General features: G+C 41.3%; 1 protein-coding gene across 7 annotated transcripts in view; it reads right to left on the bottom strand.

Moving 5' to 3' along the window:
* Positions 1 to 16,787, bottom strand: part of cd2ap (CD2-associated protein) — a 31,614-nt gene extending 14,827 nt beyond the window's left edge. The window contains exons 1-8 of one of the 7 annotated variants that reach the window (XM_027028216.3): positions 16,523 to 16,787; positions 9,893 to 10,053; positions 5,699 to 5,897; positions 3,833 to 3,954; positions 3,176 to 3,296; positions 2,377 to 2,540; positions 639 to 732; positions 159 to 253 (exon numbers count right to left, since the gene is read on the bottom strand). In XM_027028216.3, coding sequence (XP_026884017.3) covers positions 159 to 253; positions 639 to 732; positions 2,377 to 2,540; positions 3,176 to 3,296; positions 3,833 to 3,954; positions 5,699 to 5,897; positions 9,893 to 10,053; positions 16,523 to 16,526 — 960 coding nt within the window. In that variant the 5' untranslated portion in view covers positions 16,527 to 16,787. The remainder of the gene's footprint in view (positions 1 to 158; positions 254 to 638; positions 733 to 2,376; positions 2,541 to 3,175; positions 3,297 to 3,832; positions 3,955 to 5,698; positions 5,898 to 9,892; positions 10,054 to 16,522) is intronic. The other 6 variants (XM_081717639.1, XM_027028218.3, XM_027028215.3 and 3 more) reach the window with 6 other exon arrangements.
* Between the last annotated feature and the right edge of the window lie 2,526 nt (positions 16,788 to 19,313).

The raw sequence follows: 19,313 nt of genomic DNA, 5'->3' as shown, positions 1-19,313 counted from the left end.
ACATCAGGGTCTTAGCTCACCATCGCAACAGTACCCACAGGGCAAGCACGTGTTGTGAAGATGGGGGACTTCCCATTTGACATGGGAGCACAATAAACCCAACCACCACTTTAATGCTACTCAGATTCTCAGGGCTCAGTCCACAATCATTCACCCACCTTACTCAATACCTGGATGATGTCGCCGTCCTTAATGTCCAGCTCATCCAGATTTGTAGCCTCGTAAGTGAAGGTTGCCCTGCAATATTCTTTTACTGTGCACAGCACAAAAGAACAAATTACAGCATCGCTGTTACTAACCACGACAAGTCTAAGCGTTAGTACAACTAAATAATCATGACTGTCAACTCAGAGTGCATTTGTCACTGAAGTGATCATATCCCAACTATTACAACATCCCAGTTAATTATTTCCACTTAATACATAAAACAGAAAAATGGTTGTTTATTCAATTTCACAAGTCCAATTCTTGGGTGAAAAAGCAAATATGACTTATTTATGAGCTTTAAAACTTTGAGTTTTAGGAGAGCCATTGTGTTGGGTTCACTGGCAAGCCACTCTAGGTCCTGACTGCAGCCGAGTTGGGTTCCGCCCTCCAACAGCGGCTGGGAAGGGTGTAGACACCCCAGCTGAACACACCTTTCCCTTTGCACTCTCCATCTTTCTCCACCTTATGGGCGTCTGGTGTGCTGGAATGGGTGGGTTTAGCAGCAGGTGGTAATGACGGGAGTGGCTGGAATGAAGCAGAAGCACATGTGGGTTTAGCGCCACGGTAACCACACACGGTTGCAAACACTGAACAATCCAAACTCTCCAGTTCCACACTTCAGCTAATGTTCGTGTTTACTATGGGAAGTGAGAGAGAGAGCGCGAGAGAAAGAGAAAGAGACACACACAGACACACCTTTTCTAGGTTACTGGCAAATCTATATGTAAATCAATGCATTAGGAAAGTGGAGCACAGCTCTCTGAAGCAGAATCCAACTGCATTTGGTTAGAATTTGATATTTTTAGTGCTGTTGCAGATTTTTTTAAACTAAAGAAGGAAACACCACTGCAAGCTCAGTCCAAACAGGAAACAGGTTCATTATTGATTCTAATTTATTCATTCCACATTATTCCATTTTTCAGTCACTTTGTTTCTGAAATCCTGATGGTCCTCAGGCTGAGAGCAAAGGAAGAAAAGACAAAAGGGAAAGAGAGAGGTGAGGAGCAAACGAGTAGAAATCTTCCACATGAGTGATGTAACCCCCCAAAAGAACAGAGACGGTCCAATGTATCACTTATGATTCAATGAAGCTTTGGGGCTTGTAGGATTGATTTAGGCTTTGGCACCGACAGTGAATCAAGGATGAGGTGGTGAATGTTCAGATTTAATGCAACAATGTGCCCCGCACTACCATCACAGCAGAAGTGAAGAGAAAATGACAGGCAACTAAAAGAGAGTAAACCAAACAGTTACCAACAATTAATAATGATTATATTAAATTAGAATATATTCTCAATTTGTGAGCAAGTTCATATTGTTTCTGTAGCGCTTACCTTTTTTGACTTGTTTTTTTTTAATGACAATACAGCCCAAGAAGTTTTTTAAAATCTGTTTCACTTCTCCTATTTTGATTTTCTCCTTTGCTTGGTTGAACACTACTGTGTTCAGTGCACTAAATACAATATAAATGAAACACACATATACATATATATGCATGTATGTATGTATGTATGTATGTATGTATGTATGTATGTATGTATGCATGTATGCATGCAGGTATATATGCAGAACAGTTGAGAATTGGCGTGATAAACACTACTAAACATCACTAAGAAGGTGGAGCTGACGTGACAGGGCTGACCCATGCACAGGGCTGACAACTCTGTGTGTGCGCTGTTCCCAGAACAGAAGCAGTCACGGGCATTGCACTCTGTCATACAGTAAGACCAGTAATCACCCTGGCATGCTCCAGGGCACGCAGTCACGTATCAGAAACATGCCGTTCCACTGGCACACGCTGGACTGCTGCTGTATAACACTAGTTGGTGTCATAGTGACAGGCGGAACTGCTGTTGTATCACACTTCTGTGATGTCAGAGAGGCTAAACTGCTGCTGTATCACACTACTCTGATGTCATAGTGTTCGGGGTCCCAGAGAAAACACAGGGTGCTTTTGAGCAACATCATAGGCAACAAACTGTGCAATGCATATGTAAACAGTGCAGAGTATACCTCTATCTTAATTCTGCTTAATTCAGTTGGATTCATGACTGGAGAATGACTAGCAGTCCTGAAGGGTACATGGGACAATTCAGCCTGCCTCCAGGAGATCATTTCTACCTTGCTTTGAGTGAAAGAGCGGGTGATACAGTATGCAAGCAAGCTTACTTTTTCTTTCTTCTCCTCGTTCTCTGATGTCAGTCGGACCTTGAGCTTCACTGAGCCTTCTCGAAATATATCGCCAAAGCCGACTCCTCTCACCTTTTTTGGCTGTGCAATGACCCCATTTCCAGGGTATGGGGAAACCGGGCTGGTGATCTCATCTTTGCCATCTTTGAACACACAAGGAAGTGTGAGCACAAGCACCCAGACACACACACAGCAATCTATTGATGGCTTTCTAGACAGATCATGTGTTGCTGATATGACGGATCATAGCACATATCAACATATATTTGAGAGCACATGTTCAAAAACATTACAAACGTCAATACAATAAGCAACCTCTATTAACGCAACATTCATCCTGGGTGGTAATAATATTATCCATTATTTGAGATTGATTGATTTATTGATTGATTTATTTATTTATTTATTTTACTGGTTTCAAATTAGTTTCTGTTTAAGGTTACCCAGTGAGTAGCCCTAATGCTAAAAAATAAAATCATAGATTTTAGATCAGATCACGCTGAAAAGTAAAATCTTAGACAACAGAAAATGGCTCTGGACCTTTACTCCTCTAAACAGCCTAAATGAGGTAAAACTGTGTGTGTGTGTGTGTGTGTGTGTGTGTGTGTGTGTGTGTGTGTGTGTGTGTGTGTGTGTGTGTGTGTGTGTGTGTGTTGCAACAAGGTCCAAAGCACGTGCACATGCGCGCACGCACGCACGCACACACGAACAGCCAGCAGAAGGCCTCTGTTCAGCTGCTGCATGCTGCGACATGCCCTAATTGAGGAGAGTACGGTACCTGGCTCATCCAGGAGCTCGCCGCTCTCGCCTTCCTCGCTCGTCTCGATTTCTTTGACAAAGTTGGACGGAAAGAGACCAGACTTCCCGTTCATGGTTCCGCTCCACCAGCCTTCTTCCACCTACAGGAGACGCACACTCAGCATTAGCCGCCCCTGCTCCCGTGCAAGAGACCGCTGGCACTCTCCCCAAACAATGGTGGAGAAAACAAGAAAGGAAATGCCACCACTAACTGCTCCCCAGAGACTGTCCCAGCCCATGTGGGCGGTTCCTTAGGGTTGAAACTTCACTTTAAGAATCCATAAGATGTACAGCTGTATGCTGTAATAAGCAGCTTTATTGGATGACAAATTAAGATTATGAAATTAAAAAGAGTTCTGAACATCAGTCTTAGTTGCAGCAAATTTAGATCAGTTTAAGGGTAAAAACTCAAATGTTTGGCTTCATACTACTGTATACTAATAACCACAATAAATATCACATTATGGTTAATGAATTATTCGTGTACAATTTAACCACAGTACAGTCTAGACAAGCAAACAAACTCGTGACATGTACTTCTCCAAAGAATTAAACAATCCACATTAGGAATAGATGGGTGGTGTGCGGATATGTTCCGAGTGTTGGCATGAGGTGGAGCTGGGCAAGCGTTGCTCACCTCTTCAGTGATCTCGATGATGTCTCCTGGCTTTAGCTCCAGCTCATCCTCATTCTGGGGCACGTACTCAAACAGGACTTTACACTGCCGCTTCTTCACTCCTGTAACAGATGTACAGAGCCCTGAGCCGTCAGGCCCCGACGCAACAGCGCTATCTCAGTGTTATGGTCGACTCCCACACTCCGCCCACAGAGGGCTTGAGGAGCAAGCATTAAAAGATGCAGGAAATGGAGCTCAGACACACACACATGCAACCACACACACACGCAACCACACACACGCAGCTACACACACCCACACCCCACCCAGTCAAGGCACATTTTTTCTGATGACTCACACTCCTGACAAAGCACATTAGCATGCTCCATTGATGTTCCTGTTTGCAAACATCTCTCTGCCTGCATTTGACAAAATAAGAAAAAGGGACTTCTGCCAAGCCAAAGGGACTTTGTAAGAAAAAACAAAAAGTAAAAAAAAAAAAAAATCCTGGTTCAACCCTGAAGGCCTAAAACAAAAAGGGCTTTTCAAAAGGTTTAGTCAACTTCTGTAACCAGTTTTATTCAGACTGGTGTCAGACATGCCCATCTTTGGAGTTTGAATTTTTGTTTCATCACCAGTTATACACAAGACAACTTTCTCTGATTCATTTTAGCGCTCACAACAAGCAATGCAAGAACACCCTGCTGTAACAATACCTGGCCAATATTAGCAGCAGTGTTCAAGCAGATTTCTCCTAAATACAGAGCTAGCCAATTTTTAGAGGAAATGAAAATAGCAACTCTTATTAGGACCAGAGTGCGCCCTTACTGGCCTCTGCTGGATGAAGGAAGCTGTAAGCGCCCAATAGCATTATGGGAGGTGCAAGCTACATTGCCCAACAGGCCAAAAGATTTTGTTCTCGCTTCTTGGTTTTGGGTTAACACAATAGCCCAGTTCAGTGACGACGTTCTCTAAGAAATGGAATGTTTGACATCACGTACCACGTGACGGAAGGAAGGTAAAGACACAGTGTGAAGGCTGTTTTGATTTCATGGTTTTCTGGTTTGTCTTGGTGTATAATTGAGCAGTTTCTTCACTGTCAACATTTTCAAAATACCAATAAAAACAAAAATGGACATTTCTATCAGTTACTAGCTACTGTTCATTTTTTCCTTACACAAGTGGTTCTTATTCGGTGTACTGCAACTTCCAGGTTGGTGTTCCTGGCCCATCCCTCTGGAGTCCTCTTAAATCATACTTCAACAATCTCTAAGATTTGCCATATTTTGAGATTCACATGTGTTATACTCACTGCATTTCATATATATAGCTTGAAATTGCTTTAAAATGTATAAAGGTGAAAATGATCAGTTATTAATATTGGTATCGGTCACAACTAGGTCCTAATTATCGATTATTGTATCGGTATCAGTAAGAAATTCAATATCAGTGCATCTCTAGGTGTATAATTTTCTTTTGTCGTGAGCAATATGTGCACTTCATCACAGTCACTCTGGTTCAGCTTATAGCGACGTTATTCCCAGTTTTAATTCCAGTATCTTAAACACAGTGACCTATACAGATCTCAGAAAAGCACTAAATGTTTCATATTTCACCTATATAAATAATGGCCTCTAATTTGACTTATGCTTGGTTATGGTTATTCGGTATGCTTAGATACATCTTATTCACACTGTAGCCTTGCTAAATTTAACAAAAACCAAATGTCTGGCCAATCAGTAGTTACTTTAGCTTCAATTAATAAAAACACAGAATTAATCATGGAAAATATATGTTAACGTGTTCCAGTTTCTGCAGCCCATCAGAGATGGCACACAGAGACAAAGACACAGAAAAACAGAGAGAGAGCACCAGGGAGACACTCACTCTTTTTGGCGGTACGTGGCTGGAACCCCAGTCCCCCTGCTGGGATACCGAAGGTACTGATCCTCTGAACCAGGCTGGCTACGTTCCCCGATGAACGGCGCATTAATACGGAGTCCTCCCTCGCCTCCGATTCCCTTGTGTCCTTTAATTCCTTCACCTCCTTCATATCCTTCACATCTTTTGTTTCCTTCTTCAACTCCTAAAGTGAAAGAAACAGAGCAGGTTTGAAGCACCACTAAGGACTCGAGAGATTCAGCTGCCATTCCAGAAAGCCTTAATACTGACCTCCACAATATCCAGCTCAAAACAGGGATGCAAAGGGCAGATGAATGCAATTATGTTATTACGAACAGTCATTAGTTAGTTAATAAGATTACTCCTCAGAGTTCATTTAGCTCAAACCTTGCTTATGTAATGAAAAGACATTAAAAGAAGGGGAGAGAAGATTTACAGTCTGAGGGTTGTGTTGAGGTTCTGTTGATCACACTACCCCACCACAAGTTTCACATTTTGAAAAGCCACTCTCTGGTGCCAGTTAAAGTATCTTCACTACAGCAGCAGGACATATAACTCCTGTTTCCACATCAGCTGTGTAAGGAAGGAATTTTTAAATGAGGTTTGGTGAGGAAGTAAAACTCCAATACTTTATTCTACTAATACATTTCCAATATAGCCAATTTATTGTACTCTCCTGAGAAATCAAACATTCAGACTCCAGTAAATTAAGCACATTTTTCACCACAAAACCACAGATAAACATTTACATGCGCAGTACTGCCATGTGTAGGTCTGAAAAAACTATGACTATGTCTTTAACGCAAAGTACCACGTACGTTATAATGGTTTTGCAGTGAACTATTAGAGCCTTGATAAAACGCTAGTACTATACCATATATTTATTTAGTTAACCATATTTAGGCATATGTCGTGGTTTTTACAGACCTGCAGGGAAGATCTGCACATGGGTTGACAGTGTAGTTCTGGACAGAAGCAAACGATAAACCACCATTCTACTTCCTTACTTCACCATTATGTGGTATGAAAACAAATACAAGCACGGGACACTGAATACTCAGTTACAGTACATTTCAAAGAATGGGACACTGAATACTCAGTTACAGTATATTTCAAAGCAATCATGTTTCAGCCATTTTTCCCTTTCTGTTGGGCCCTGTGCATTGGCCTTTGTGTGACCCTGGCTCTTATGATCACAATCAAAGGAACTCTGCAATAAGATGACACAGAATGCATGAGACTGAAATGAGATCTACAATACGCCACGTATTGTGCTGCATGCATCCCTCTGGCTAAAGTTTCTGGTTCACTGTACACAACAGAATTTGTTAATGTTTTCATTATTTACATATTTATTCACAAACCACAATTTGCTCATATACATAGTTTATTGATTTTTTTTAAAAACCAACATTTAAGAACATGAGAAAAATGAAAGAATTTAAATAAAATCTAAATTAACCACTGGCTATACCTTTCTAAACATGTATATTAGCCACCTCTAATTGAAATAAGCAGCAGACTTTTAAGCACCTATTTCTGGAATCCCTGAGGCCATTCCAAACAGCATCAACCCTACCAGACAAAGAGAGAAGGTCAAGAGAAACTGCTTCACGTGAGCCACACACGCCTGCTTCAGGAAGCACCTCCACAGCCTTATTCTGAGCTAGCGTCACGTTTCCAAGTCTGCGCTTGAGACCTGCCCCAAGGAAAGACAAAGCTGAAAAAGCCGAGCTGCCTGTGCTTCCTGAAGTAGAAGCATGGAAAGACAAACGCCATGCTTCACATCCTCTGGAATTTCCCTCTTTTCCCTGCTGACTGAGCACTTCTATACGCCCTCTGTTGTCTGCTAACGAGAGCTGTATTAAGGCTAGTGTTCCTCACTTCTGAGGTGCAGTCACCAACACACACACACACACACACACACACACACACACACACACACACACACACACACACACACACACACACACACACACACACACACACACACACACACACACACGACAACCTAAATCCACCATATCCAAGAAATCGCAGATTGAATCCTTCTGATATTTATTCATTTATTAATTCTGTTAAGAGTACTTCCAGCTCTTTGAATGGTAGAATGCTAGTTAACTCCACCTGAGCTCTCAAGAGAAGCAATAAAAAAAAAAAAAAATTAAGTCCACACCCACAGACAAAACAAACAATCAAAATGTGTATTACAACTAGACACAACATGACACCATTTACGAATGTAGTCACAGAACATGATGGAAAAGTTGTGATAAAAGTCCCTTGCCTGTTCATTATCCATAACTTTGAGAGAAACGACTTCAGTTTAGAGATGATAATACAATCTGAAAACTTCATCCGGGAGCAAAGTTCAGTCCAGTTTGCTAAGACTGTGTTGCCACACCATATAGGTAAGAGGCAGGCAGAGGGGAATAGGTCACTAATGGCAACATGGCAGGCTACAGGCTTATAGTTCACTTACAGCTCACCATAGACTACAGTATCTCTAACCTTTCTACCACAGCTGCCTTAGAAAACTATCGAAGTAATTTAAAAATGTTCTTTTAAATGTCAGAAGATTGATTAAGCTAAGGGTAGATGTACAATGCATCACCACAGAAGCCAAAAGAAGATCCTGAATGTTAGGCCATATCCTACCAGGGTAAGACACAGATGTAAGGAAGGTTTTGCATAACTGGGACCTTTTTCAGGTCAGTGCAGTTTAAGACCTGCATACAGTTCTAAAGTTCCAGCTCAGTGGCAGGTAGGAAAAGCCATGGAACTGAGGATGGTGTCTCATTTAAATACCTTTTACCTACAGTGAAAGCAACCTGGAGAATTTACTTGAAACGCACCCTCCGAGTGAAGAGTTAACATTTATGGTGTTCAGCCGACGCTTTTATCCAAAGCGACTTACAAAAGTCTAAAACTTTAAAAAGTCCTTTTTTTTTGTAAACTGAATTTACATTTATGGAATTTAGCTGATGCTTTTATCAAAAGCAACTGACAATTCTGACAGAACACAACTTGAGGGTTAAAAGCCTCGCTCAGGGGCCCCAACAAGTGGCAACTTGGTGCTGGTGGGGCTTGAACTGGCAACCTTCCAATTACAAGTTAAGGGCCTTAAGCACTGAGCTACCACTGCCTGAGCTGCAGCCTGAATGTGTCTCTGCACAGCACTGCATACTACTGACAACAACATTTCACTTCAGAAAAACGATAAGGAAACTATAAAGGTGCCTGTACTCCAGAAATAATGCACAACATGGTAACAATTGGGAAACTCCAAGAAAGAGAAGGGAAAAAAAAACAGTACCTCTTCCTTTCAGCGTCCTCATGCTAACTGTTAATTAACTAATTTGCGACTCCCCATGCTTCTGGCTCTGTATATGAAACCACATGCTCAAAACATATGACAAATACAACCCCAACCTGCAAACAGAAAGATAAATAACCTTGCAAACTAAAACATTATGAGCGAACATCAACACTGAACAGCATTAGTCACTGTATCAGCCACTAGTTCTTTTCAGTGATTTATTAGATAAGCAGGCTACATGCTGTCCAGTTAGATAAACAGCATAAAATCCATGTTGGGTATAAGTGAGCTCCAACGGTCTGTTCAAATACTAATCTATGGGGCTTATTGAATAATCACAAGGACTGTGGAAGATGGCCTGCAAAGGCAGTTATGAAGTTTGCTGATTGGTGTGCGGCTTAAAGCCAAGTGAAATGCTTCAGTCGTAGCTTTGAGTACTGGCAGTATGAGCCTCTATAACGAGCTGTTGTAAGGGCAGCACTTTACTTAAGATAAGCATTTAAAAGCAGGGTCATGTGCTGAAACTTCAACCACTCTACTGCCCCACAGGAAAAAGTACTGACCCTCCCCCAATCTCCAGTACAACATGGGTTATCTAGTTGGTGCCATCTGTAAAGTCAGAGCAAAAAACTGTAACCCTCACATTGCTCCTCAGTTTTGATTGTGGGTTAATTCTGATTCTCAGTGATGCAGGTTTCAGTGCAGTACTAAGAAGAAGAATCTCCTTAAATTAAAATGTGATTGCCACATCACACCATCCTCTGTGCAAATGAGTTTTGTTGCGTTTTGTTATACACACTCACAGTGTTTGATTACAGCTGCAGAGACCATGCTGCAGCGAGAAGGCATCAGGTTCTCACCTTGACAAAGTTGTCCGGAAACAGGCCTCTTCTTCCGTTTAGGTCACCTTCCATCCATCCCTCCTCCTCGATTCGTCGCACGTTCTTGATTACATCTCCTGGCCTGAGGGTCAGCTCATCGTCATGCATGGCTTCATATTCAAACTCCACTACCACCTCAACTACAACGAGAGAAAGCACCAGAGCAAGGCAGAGAGGACCAGACTTTTGTTCAGAATTCATATTCAGTGGAACGGCTCCTAAGAGCAATTAGCATGACAGAAAACACATCATCTTTTGAACATATCCTTATTATGCAGCAATTCACAGGCCTCATAGGCTTCTTAAGCTTACAAAACTCTTGCTTACATGGGTCAACACCTTGGATAAACAGTCACCATCTCTTCTACTGTTTAAATTTACTGTCTGAAAGCCTATGGTTAGAATTACTGTCACTGAACTTCTCGAAACTGCAACTTTGAAAAAAAACTGGGAACAGTTCAGCAGACATAAATAATCCAGTTTGGCTCCAAAGTATCTCTGTCTTCAGTGCACAACCTAGACAAATGTTCAGCGCTGCATGAAACTAGAGCTACGTGCATCTGCTCTGGAGACTCTGATGTTTACGTCACAATTCAGTTTGATTCACTTTCAGTTTGATTCACTTTCATTCATTTTAGGTCAACTTGATTTAAATGGAAAAGTGTATTTGTCACATTTAGATTTGTGATTTTGAGATAAATCTGAAGGGAATTAGCGCGTCATTTTGACTGCAATAAATAAAACGTATGAAGTTAAAGGACACATCTATGAAGTTTGGGTGAGGAAGGCATGGATATTAATCAGGTCTCATCAAGACCTGCGCATGGACCTCCTGCCAGCAGTGTTGATGAAGATGGATCAAGCACCCTCACAACCTAGTTCTTCCCTGAGCAATAACAATCTCAGTTAAGTGCCTTTCTGTAACACAGACAGCATTCTAAAATTAGGGCATCTTACTAAATACCGCTGGGCTTTCACAAAATAGCCCAAATAAACAAGAACCAAACATGCCATTAAAAACTCACAGAGAAACTAGAAAACATCTCACTGGGTTTATAACAGTGTTATTTCTTTTTTCAGTTTCAAAACAAAGTAAAAACATGGAAAGCAACACCTCACACCCACCACCTGTCTCACTCTTATTGTGTACTCTCCTAGACCTACATGAGTGAAAACACAGCTTGGGTCTTCACTGTTTGAGTTATACCCAGCGGGAGATGGCAGAGACACTGATCACCCCCTCACAGAACCAGATCAACTGTCCGGGTCACCCCAGGCCCTCAGGTACTGAGGCAATAACCACATGGCCCAAATCTGGAAACCACGGAAATGAGCTGGAGGACGATCGTACTGAATGATCGTACTGGCAGCATTCAGAGGCTCAGCCACTGTCAACTGAAGGTATTTCACATCAAGATACAAGAGATAACAAATCCAGTCAATACTTGGAGAATGGTTAACAATTACAAGAGATGGAATGATCTGAGATAAAGTGCATGATTCATGTGAAGCAAGTTTTATTGTGTATATGAATGTCTATAGCCTGCAGAGGACATGATCAGCCTGTACCACTCTTACACTGTTCTAACCAAACAAATTGTTATCCGTTTCCTCATATACACTTGAATATTCACTATAACACTACAATACTGAGAGCGACAGCATAGACAATATAACATAAAACCATAAAAGGATTTTACTAATTTAATTTTACTTAAAACTAAATGCACTTCATTTGAATTGAGTGTGGGCTGTATCAGTCTGCCTGAAATTCTGTAGCAGTAAAACAATATAATGATCCACCTAAATTAGTTACACATCACACATGCAAAATTGGTCAAAAGACATTGTGGATGAACTACAACACCACTGGTATAAATGGCCAAAGAATGTTTTAGCCAGCTTTCAACAGCCATATGTCCCTTCACACGCTACTCAGCAAGGCTGATCAACTCTACAACACTAATGGTCAAATATGATGTAGGGGTATTTTGTGTGTGTGTGTGTGTGTGTGTGTGTGTGTGTACATATCTCCTTCGCGCCTTCTTCCCTGCACCCCTTCCCCACACAGACAGAGAAAGAGAGGGTGCGAGCAAGCGAGAGGAAGTCAGTCTTGATCAGCTAATGCCTCCATTTTTCCCCCCTCTTAAATTATACGCACCTGTAGCTGGTCAAAAACAAACACACAATTCATTCTCCTCCCAGCTGGGGCTGGTTAGCTTCTGCTGGGCTAATTTTAGCAGTGAACTGCGCTGTGAACACCTTCTCTATGAACTTTTCTGCTGAGGCCAAACTTTACTTGCTGGCTGCTAAAAGGGGAAGCAAAATAGTGTGTGAGCACATTTAACCCAAAATATACATCTGTTCTTAAGAGAAATGTATGGTTCTGCAATTTGCCCTCATCATAATACTCACTAATTGTAGTGAATTTCACTGAGACAAAACATCAAGATTACACTTCAAAATCTTTTTACAGTTAAACTAGAACTGAAACGCTGTTCGAGTCAAGTTCACATGACTCGTACAAAGTACAAATATCATCATCAGTTAGTCATAATCAAACATGTTTGTTTTTGTGTTCTGATACATTAGTTTCAATATGATTGCTTGATTCATGTGGCGACCGCTACATGTCTCCTCCTGGCCATGTTATTGGCTGTTTTACTGGCTAATATTACAGGCACATGTGAAGCAGCAAGCCAGAGTGAGACCCAAACGCAGCCATACTTCAATCTGCTTAGGCATCAACATGTTGCCCTGGAGCTCTGCAGTCTGATATTCATGGTCCAGTCCAGAGCTCTGACATAATGACAGGCTCAACCAAGCACTGCGGCCAGAACAGCCCACAGCCGGGCGACAATCCAAGACCTCAGACTGCAATCAGCCTCCTTAACGAGTCTCTGGGCCTCTTTATTCCCACTGCAGCTATTCAGAGAGGAAAACAGATAAGGCGATTGGTTCTGCTCGTTCTGATTGTAAGCGCTCTCTCCCAAACATTATTTCTAAGAGGCTTATTTTCCATTTATCTGCAGGAAGGCTTCACATCAACGCCATCGAACAAAGAACTGGGCAGAAGAAGGTTCTGGCTCTCAGACCATAAATTTAAACCAATCAATCATAATCAGCCATTACAATGAGCACTTTCAAAAAGCAGCGAAACAAAACTGACCCATAAGTTACACACATCCTTGTTTGACCTCCCCACTGGCCCTGCCTTCAGAAGCATCAGCGGAGCAGTGGGCTGAGCTGAAGGAAACTCTTCCCCAACTCAATTCAGCTTTCTGGAGAAAGCAATTTGCGAACCATAACAACTTACAGGTGGCCGTAGGTGGAGAGAGGCATGAAGCAGCTATTGCCGGGCCGTAGAGAGCTCACAGAAGGCATGGGCTGAGGAAGTTGGATCTGACCTTTCGATGACAGTAGCTTTATTGCCATGGCAACCACCCTGAACATAAATTATTAGGGCAGCGGTAAAGGTAATCGGAAGGTTGCTGTTTCAAGCCCCACCACTGTCAAGTATCCACTGTTGGGGCCCCTGAGCAAGGCCCTTAACCCTCAATTACTCAAGTTGTACTCACTCATAATTGTAAGTCACGTGAATGTAAGCATCAATTAAATGCTGTAAATGTAAATGTAAAGAGACTAAGTATACTCTAACCAATCCAACAATTCTGAAGTCAGGTAACCAGCAGTCGTTGTCAGCGTAGCAGGTCAAGCAACTCCCAGCTGTGGCTTTTATTTCCCATTGACCAAGTTTTTGAACCTTTAGGCAAATAAACTGCTTAAATAACTGGTTGTGCAGTGGTATTAACGCATGTACTATGCTAAACACTGGTTAGCACTAACTATTGTAACAGTCAGACCGGTTTGGAGCACCAGACCACCTGCCCAGAAAGGCACAGGCAAGGCTACCTGTAGCATATGTTCGCTCTCGGAGATGGTGCCAAACTTGCTGCATGACTGCAAGCTAAGAGTGAGACCTTCAATTAAAAGGGGCCAGCAGCGTAATAAAACCATGTAGCACATCCACAGTCTCTTCTCAAGCTTGCATGCGTGCGTGTGCATGTGCATACCAATCAATACTTGGGAAAGCCTCTAAAAAATTACAGCACTATGACAAGATTCCAAAAACAGTCTGGATGAGATTGTTCTAATTTGTTACAGCACTCACAGGTTCATCAACATACATGCAAGCACCAGTTCATATTAAATCACATACACAATGAAATTCTGCAGTGAGTGCACCTGCTCTGCTTCGTCACCAGGCAATGGAACCAATGACATGTCTACGTAGACTGACCTCACGTTCAATACTACTGCAGGTGGGAATAGTCAGAGGGCAGTCTATCTTTAAAGTAGACACACACACACTACATAAACCAGGTCTTTCACATTGTTGTTATGTTAGCACCTTCCAGCAGACTAGCCTCTACTTCAACACATAACTCATTCATGTTAAAGAACGGAGCAGTTGAATGTGTTTCATAATCCAATGACAACATTATTACAAGACCTTTTGCCAACTAGCACTGGTAGATCAACAGGTGACTTGTAGGGATAGGTTGTCTGGATTCCTCACATATTTTCTCTACATAAAAGCTTTCAAATGCATTTAGAAAGTGTGAAGAGGGAGTCTGAAATAGAAGGGACCCAACATAGAACTACTGAGTTTTGTAGTATTTGAACCTGTTAAACTTCCATGACTTGCACATCGTTTTGTTTTTTTGACTCATCTGCATCTACAGGATACATTTTGGTGACGTTCATACTTACACTGCCACAGTACAATCAGAGATTACCTGTGCTCATAAACCAGATATTTTTTCTTTCTTCAGCCATAAACAGCCTTTCCTAATTACATTTTTTACAGTCAATAACTTATTGCAGGGGCCAGTCAACATTGGGATTCATCCTAACAACTGTAATGGTGAGTTTTAAAGGCCGCTCTCTGCTGAATCCTAGCCAGCTGCAATTGTGAGTTGTGTTCAGTGTGGAATAGTCGAGTGTAAAACATGCCCTGAACAGCTGGCATTATGAGCCATACAAATATAGGTTATGACAGCTCAAGACTCTGCACTACAGGTCCATATCTGGTTTATATCAGTCCACCTAGCATAAAGGGCGGTACACACACAAAGGTCTCAATTACGATTATGCAACAACTGTTTTGTACTCAAGCAGGCTAGCATTCAGATAAACCAAACAAAAACCAAGGAGGTCAATCCAGCCTATAGGTTTTCAATTGACTATATGAGAAAAAAGGTTTGAAAAGAGATGTGGTTAAATATCCTGGAGGCTGAGTGCAAACCTACATTTTAACTTCTTTGAACAGACAAACATCTGTCCAGTCCAAACACTCTGTGAGACCAGTGGAAAAAGGACCCCATCCTTATGCATTTGCGTCCAACACAGGTACATATTCCAAATCCACACAGGTACATATTCCAAGCCTACTCCTTTCATAATCCAAACCCATGTCACCTTTTTGTTTCCATTTGTGTCACTGATGACAGAGTTTATCATCATCATGTCTCGAGAACTTTATTTCCTATTGAGCTTTACATATTGAAATCTGATCATTCACAGACAAATTGACACTTATGAGACAAAGTAGCAACAGGTTTCTTTACCCAGGAACACATTTTAATAATTATTGCCTTGATCACTTGCGCACTTTCTGATAGGTTTTGTTTTCAGTGGAATGCTTATATAACACTGACACCTTGATGTATTACTAGTGAAAGGGGAAGCACTCAAGGCCACGCAGGCGACCTGCCTGCCAGCTGCCTTTTCCTGGCAGGTCTGTTAGAGCCAGTCCTCTCCAGAGCAGCAAGGCCCCTGGCTCTGAACTACGAGGACCTACTGACTGTCTCTTCTCAATGCTACAGACAGCTCGCCTGCTTTCAGGGGCCATGGGAATACCTGTAGAAGCAAACCGAAGCACTGCTGCACAAATAGAAAGACTATTCAGGTACACAATGACATGTCCAGGCGTATCAGCTTGTGACCCAACACTACCCTGCACCGCTAAGACAGTCAATGAACTAAAGAGAATTGTAAAAACTCTATTTCTCTTCTGCACTATTGTGGATATTGCGTCATGAATTAACCTGACGAAGCAAAAGTGAGTGGTGGTGGATTTAGAAACGCATCTGCTTCCCAGAACGAACCGAAACATCCCGCCCAGTACTAAGCAGTGGCAGGCAGGCGAGCGCCTGCGTTTGGTCACATAGCATTCACACAACTTTTTCAGGAATGGGACAAGACTCTTTCGGTGCGGTGGCCGACATAAGTTTGATACATGCCGTCACCAGCGTTTAGTGAATTATCCTGTAGCATTGCTGGAGTTACCAGTTGGCCAGTCATCACCGTGCTGTATAGTATTCCCGATACAGGACAGCCTACTCAGAATCGCCTGGTTAGGACGACCCTAGCCAGCGTGATACGGGAAGGCTACGCGTAAGATTCGATTGAGATCACGCACCTTGGTATAATATACAAAGTGTCTTCGCCTCGATTGTAGCTTTAAAACACATTAATTGTAACATATCGCTCATCATCAAACGTAGCATAGCCTCTAATAGTCACACTAAGATCAAGGAAACTCACCCATACTGTCCTTCGACGCAGGACCGTCTCCCGTCCTAGAGCTGACGTTAGCTAACAGCCTGGGCGCTAGCAATGGTTACAATTCTCCTCCTTGTATGTAATTGTGCAGATCAATTTCTTACGTCCAAGTTTATTAGCGAAATAAAGCCATTCGCCTTTGCTTTAATGATGACCTGCCGATTATTTCCGTGGTATAATTGTATGTGTAATGTGCAGGAAGTTATCCAGAAGTCTCCACCTTTCTTGGATTTTCCTGAAACTAATGCCACACATATACAAAACAGCAAGAGACTCCGCGATATTTCAATGGGGGAATCACGCGAGAGGCGAGTGGAATACAAGCGCCAAAAAAGTGAACCTGTTTCTAGCTAGTGTAATACATAAGAGTACAAACCTTTTATTTGATACTTTTAAAGTGCGGTGAACTGTTGACCTTGGTCTCATTGACCTTTTCGGGTATATGTGGGGAAACATTATGTGGTATTCTGTTTACAGGAAAAAACAAAAACAAAATTAAATTAAAATGAAATAAAATAAAATAAAATACCACGCTTAAAATGTAGTCAGTGAAATGGCAGTATTGTTGCACGAAGTTTTTCAAGTCCCACCATGCGGCTAAATTGATTTGCATGCAATTTGGGTTTCAAGCTGTTGACATTATTTTGAAATGATTCTAATCAACACTGATTGTTCGGCTGTTCCTGTAACTTTGGTGTGTTGTTTGGAATAAATATTATTCACTTATATTATGACCAAAAGGCTGTTAAGTAATACTTTTAAATTATCATATTTGCAATTATTTTTGCATTATTATGAGGGGGAAAATGTTGCTTTCATTTGCTTGCTTTCATTTGGTAACAGATCTGTCTGAGGCTAACGTTTATTTGTATTTGTTTGAAAATTACTCAAGTCATGTAACAACCAAGCAGATCCAAACTAACATCCTCTAATGGTTTTCAAAGCACAGTGAATATAAGTTTCCTGTTTTGTGTCTTTTAGAGAGCATTCAACATTTCCCAATCCCTACTCCCCATCATAACCCCACCCCCACCCCAGAAATGTTCACTGTTTTGTAGATCAAACAGTGAAGATGGAGAAACTGTAGCAGTAATATTGGGGTTTTACAGTAAGAACATGTATGTGTGCACAGATTCAAACACACTTGTGCCATGCTGTTAAATCTCTTCAGATACTGAACCAGCACCTTAATGGCTACATATCAAGAAAAAACAGCATGGTTTTACAGAGAAACCTGTTTGTATTTCTTTGGCAAGTTATGCTGTAATTACTCAGTTACTTGGAATTTTGAGGATGGGTTTTGCTTGCATATGTGTTTTGTTATTTATCCTATAACCTTTTGTTAGGATTATACTCTTTACTCAGTTTTTATGAGGTGGATATCTTATATACCACAAAATGAGGCACAAATGTATTATTTTGTTTTTTGCAAAACTAGGACAGACTCTCTAGAATGCAACCTGGCAAGCAGATACACAACAGCAAAACTGTGAATTTACTTTTATGGCATTTGATGTTTTAAAAAGATATTGACAGCCTTGCTCAGGGAGCCCTAAAGTGGCTCCTTGGCAGCGGTGGTGCTTGAACCAGCAACCTTCTGATTACAAGGTGAGTATGCCGAGCACTGACGTACCAACAGTTGTTGAGAAGTTGTAATTTTAAATACCTCAAAGCCAGTGTGAAGCAGAACTTTCACACAGAAATAAATTAAGTAAAGTAAATTAAGTAAATAAGTACTGTTAATATGAATCTTTAACAAGTAAAAGATCTTGTTTTTGATGGCCAGGATGTGTAAAACAGTAAAAAGGTCATTCATGAAATGAAAAAAAGCAACACACACACACACACACACACACACACACACACACACACACACACACACACACACACATATATATATATATATATATATAATGTAACAAACATTTGTTTAGTTTTGATGAACCCCTATAAATACCATATTACACAGATCTATAACAAATATGATAAAAAAATAAAACCGCTACATACAACTCTTATGTTAAGAACACCACTGAAAAATGAACTAGTTAGCTCATATACCTCAGAATGAAATCAGGAGTTTATAGCATTCTGCATCATGAACAATTCAGCAGAGGTTTAAGAAGATATTTCCATCTCCTCATTTCAGAGTATATAGTTTAGCATTCTCCCAGTTAAAAGTTGATTTAATTTGTGCTCATGTATAGATAAAACCACTAAAACATTTATCAAAATGATTATTTAGTAATGAATGAACTGTTATTCATTCTCAGGGAATTTCTTATTTGAGACAGCACAATTATGCACCTGGCAAGCCATATGTGATAATCTATGTGATAATCTTTGTGGTAATCAAGTTTATAAACTTCAACTCTGATTTCAACATCCTCATATCAGAACTGCTAGATGAGCACACTAGTAAAAGATTCTGTCCAGTAGATGACTATGATGCAGGAACCAATACATGAGCAGGACACATTAACCCTCAGCATGTGAGCAGGACAAACGAACCCTCAGCACGTGAGCAGGACACATTAACCCTCGTCATGTGAGCAGGACACATTAACGTTCATAACATGAGCAAGACACATTAACCCTCAGCACGTGAGCAGGACACAATAACCTTCAGAACATGGGCAAGACACATTAACCCTCAGCACGTGAGTGGGACACATTAACAATCATCATGTGAGCAGGACAAATGAACCCTCTGCACGTGAGCAGGACAAATGAACCCTCAGCACGTGAGCAGGACACATTAACCCTCAGCAAG

The sequence above is a fragment of the Electrophorus electricus genome, chromosome 7 (assembly GCF_041902795.1).
Source record: "Electrophorus electricus isolate QZ-2024a chromosome 7, ASM4190279v1, whole genome shotgun sequence".
Classification (NCBI taxonomy): domain Eukaryota; kingdom Metazoa; phylum Chordata; class Actinopteri; order Gymnotiformes; family Gymnotidae; genus Electrophorus; species Electrophorus electricus.
This window is presented reverse-complemented; position numbering and strand designations above follow the sequence as displayed.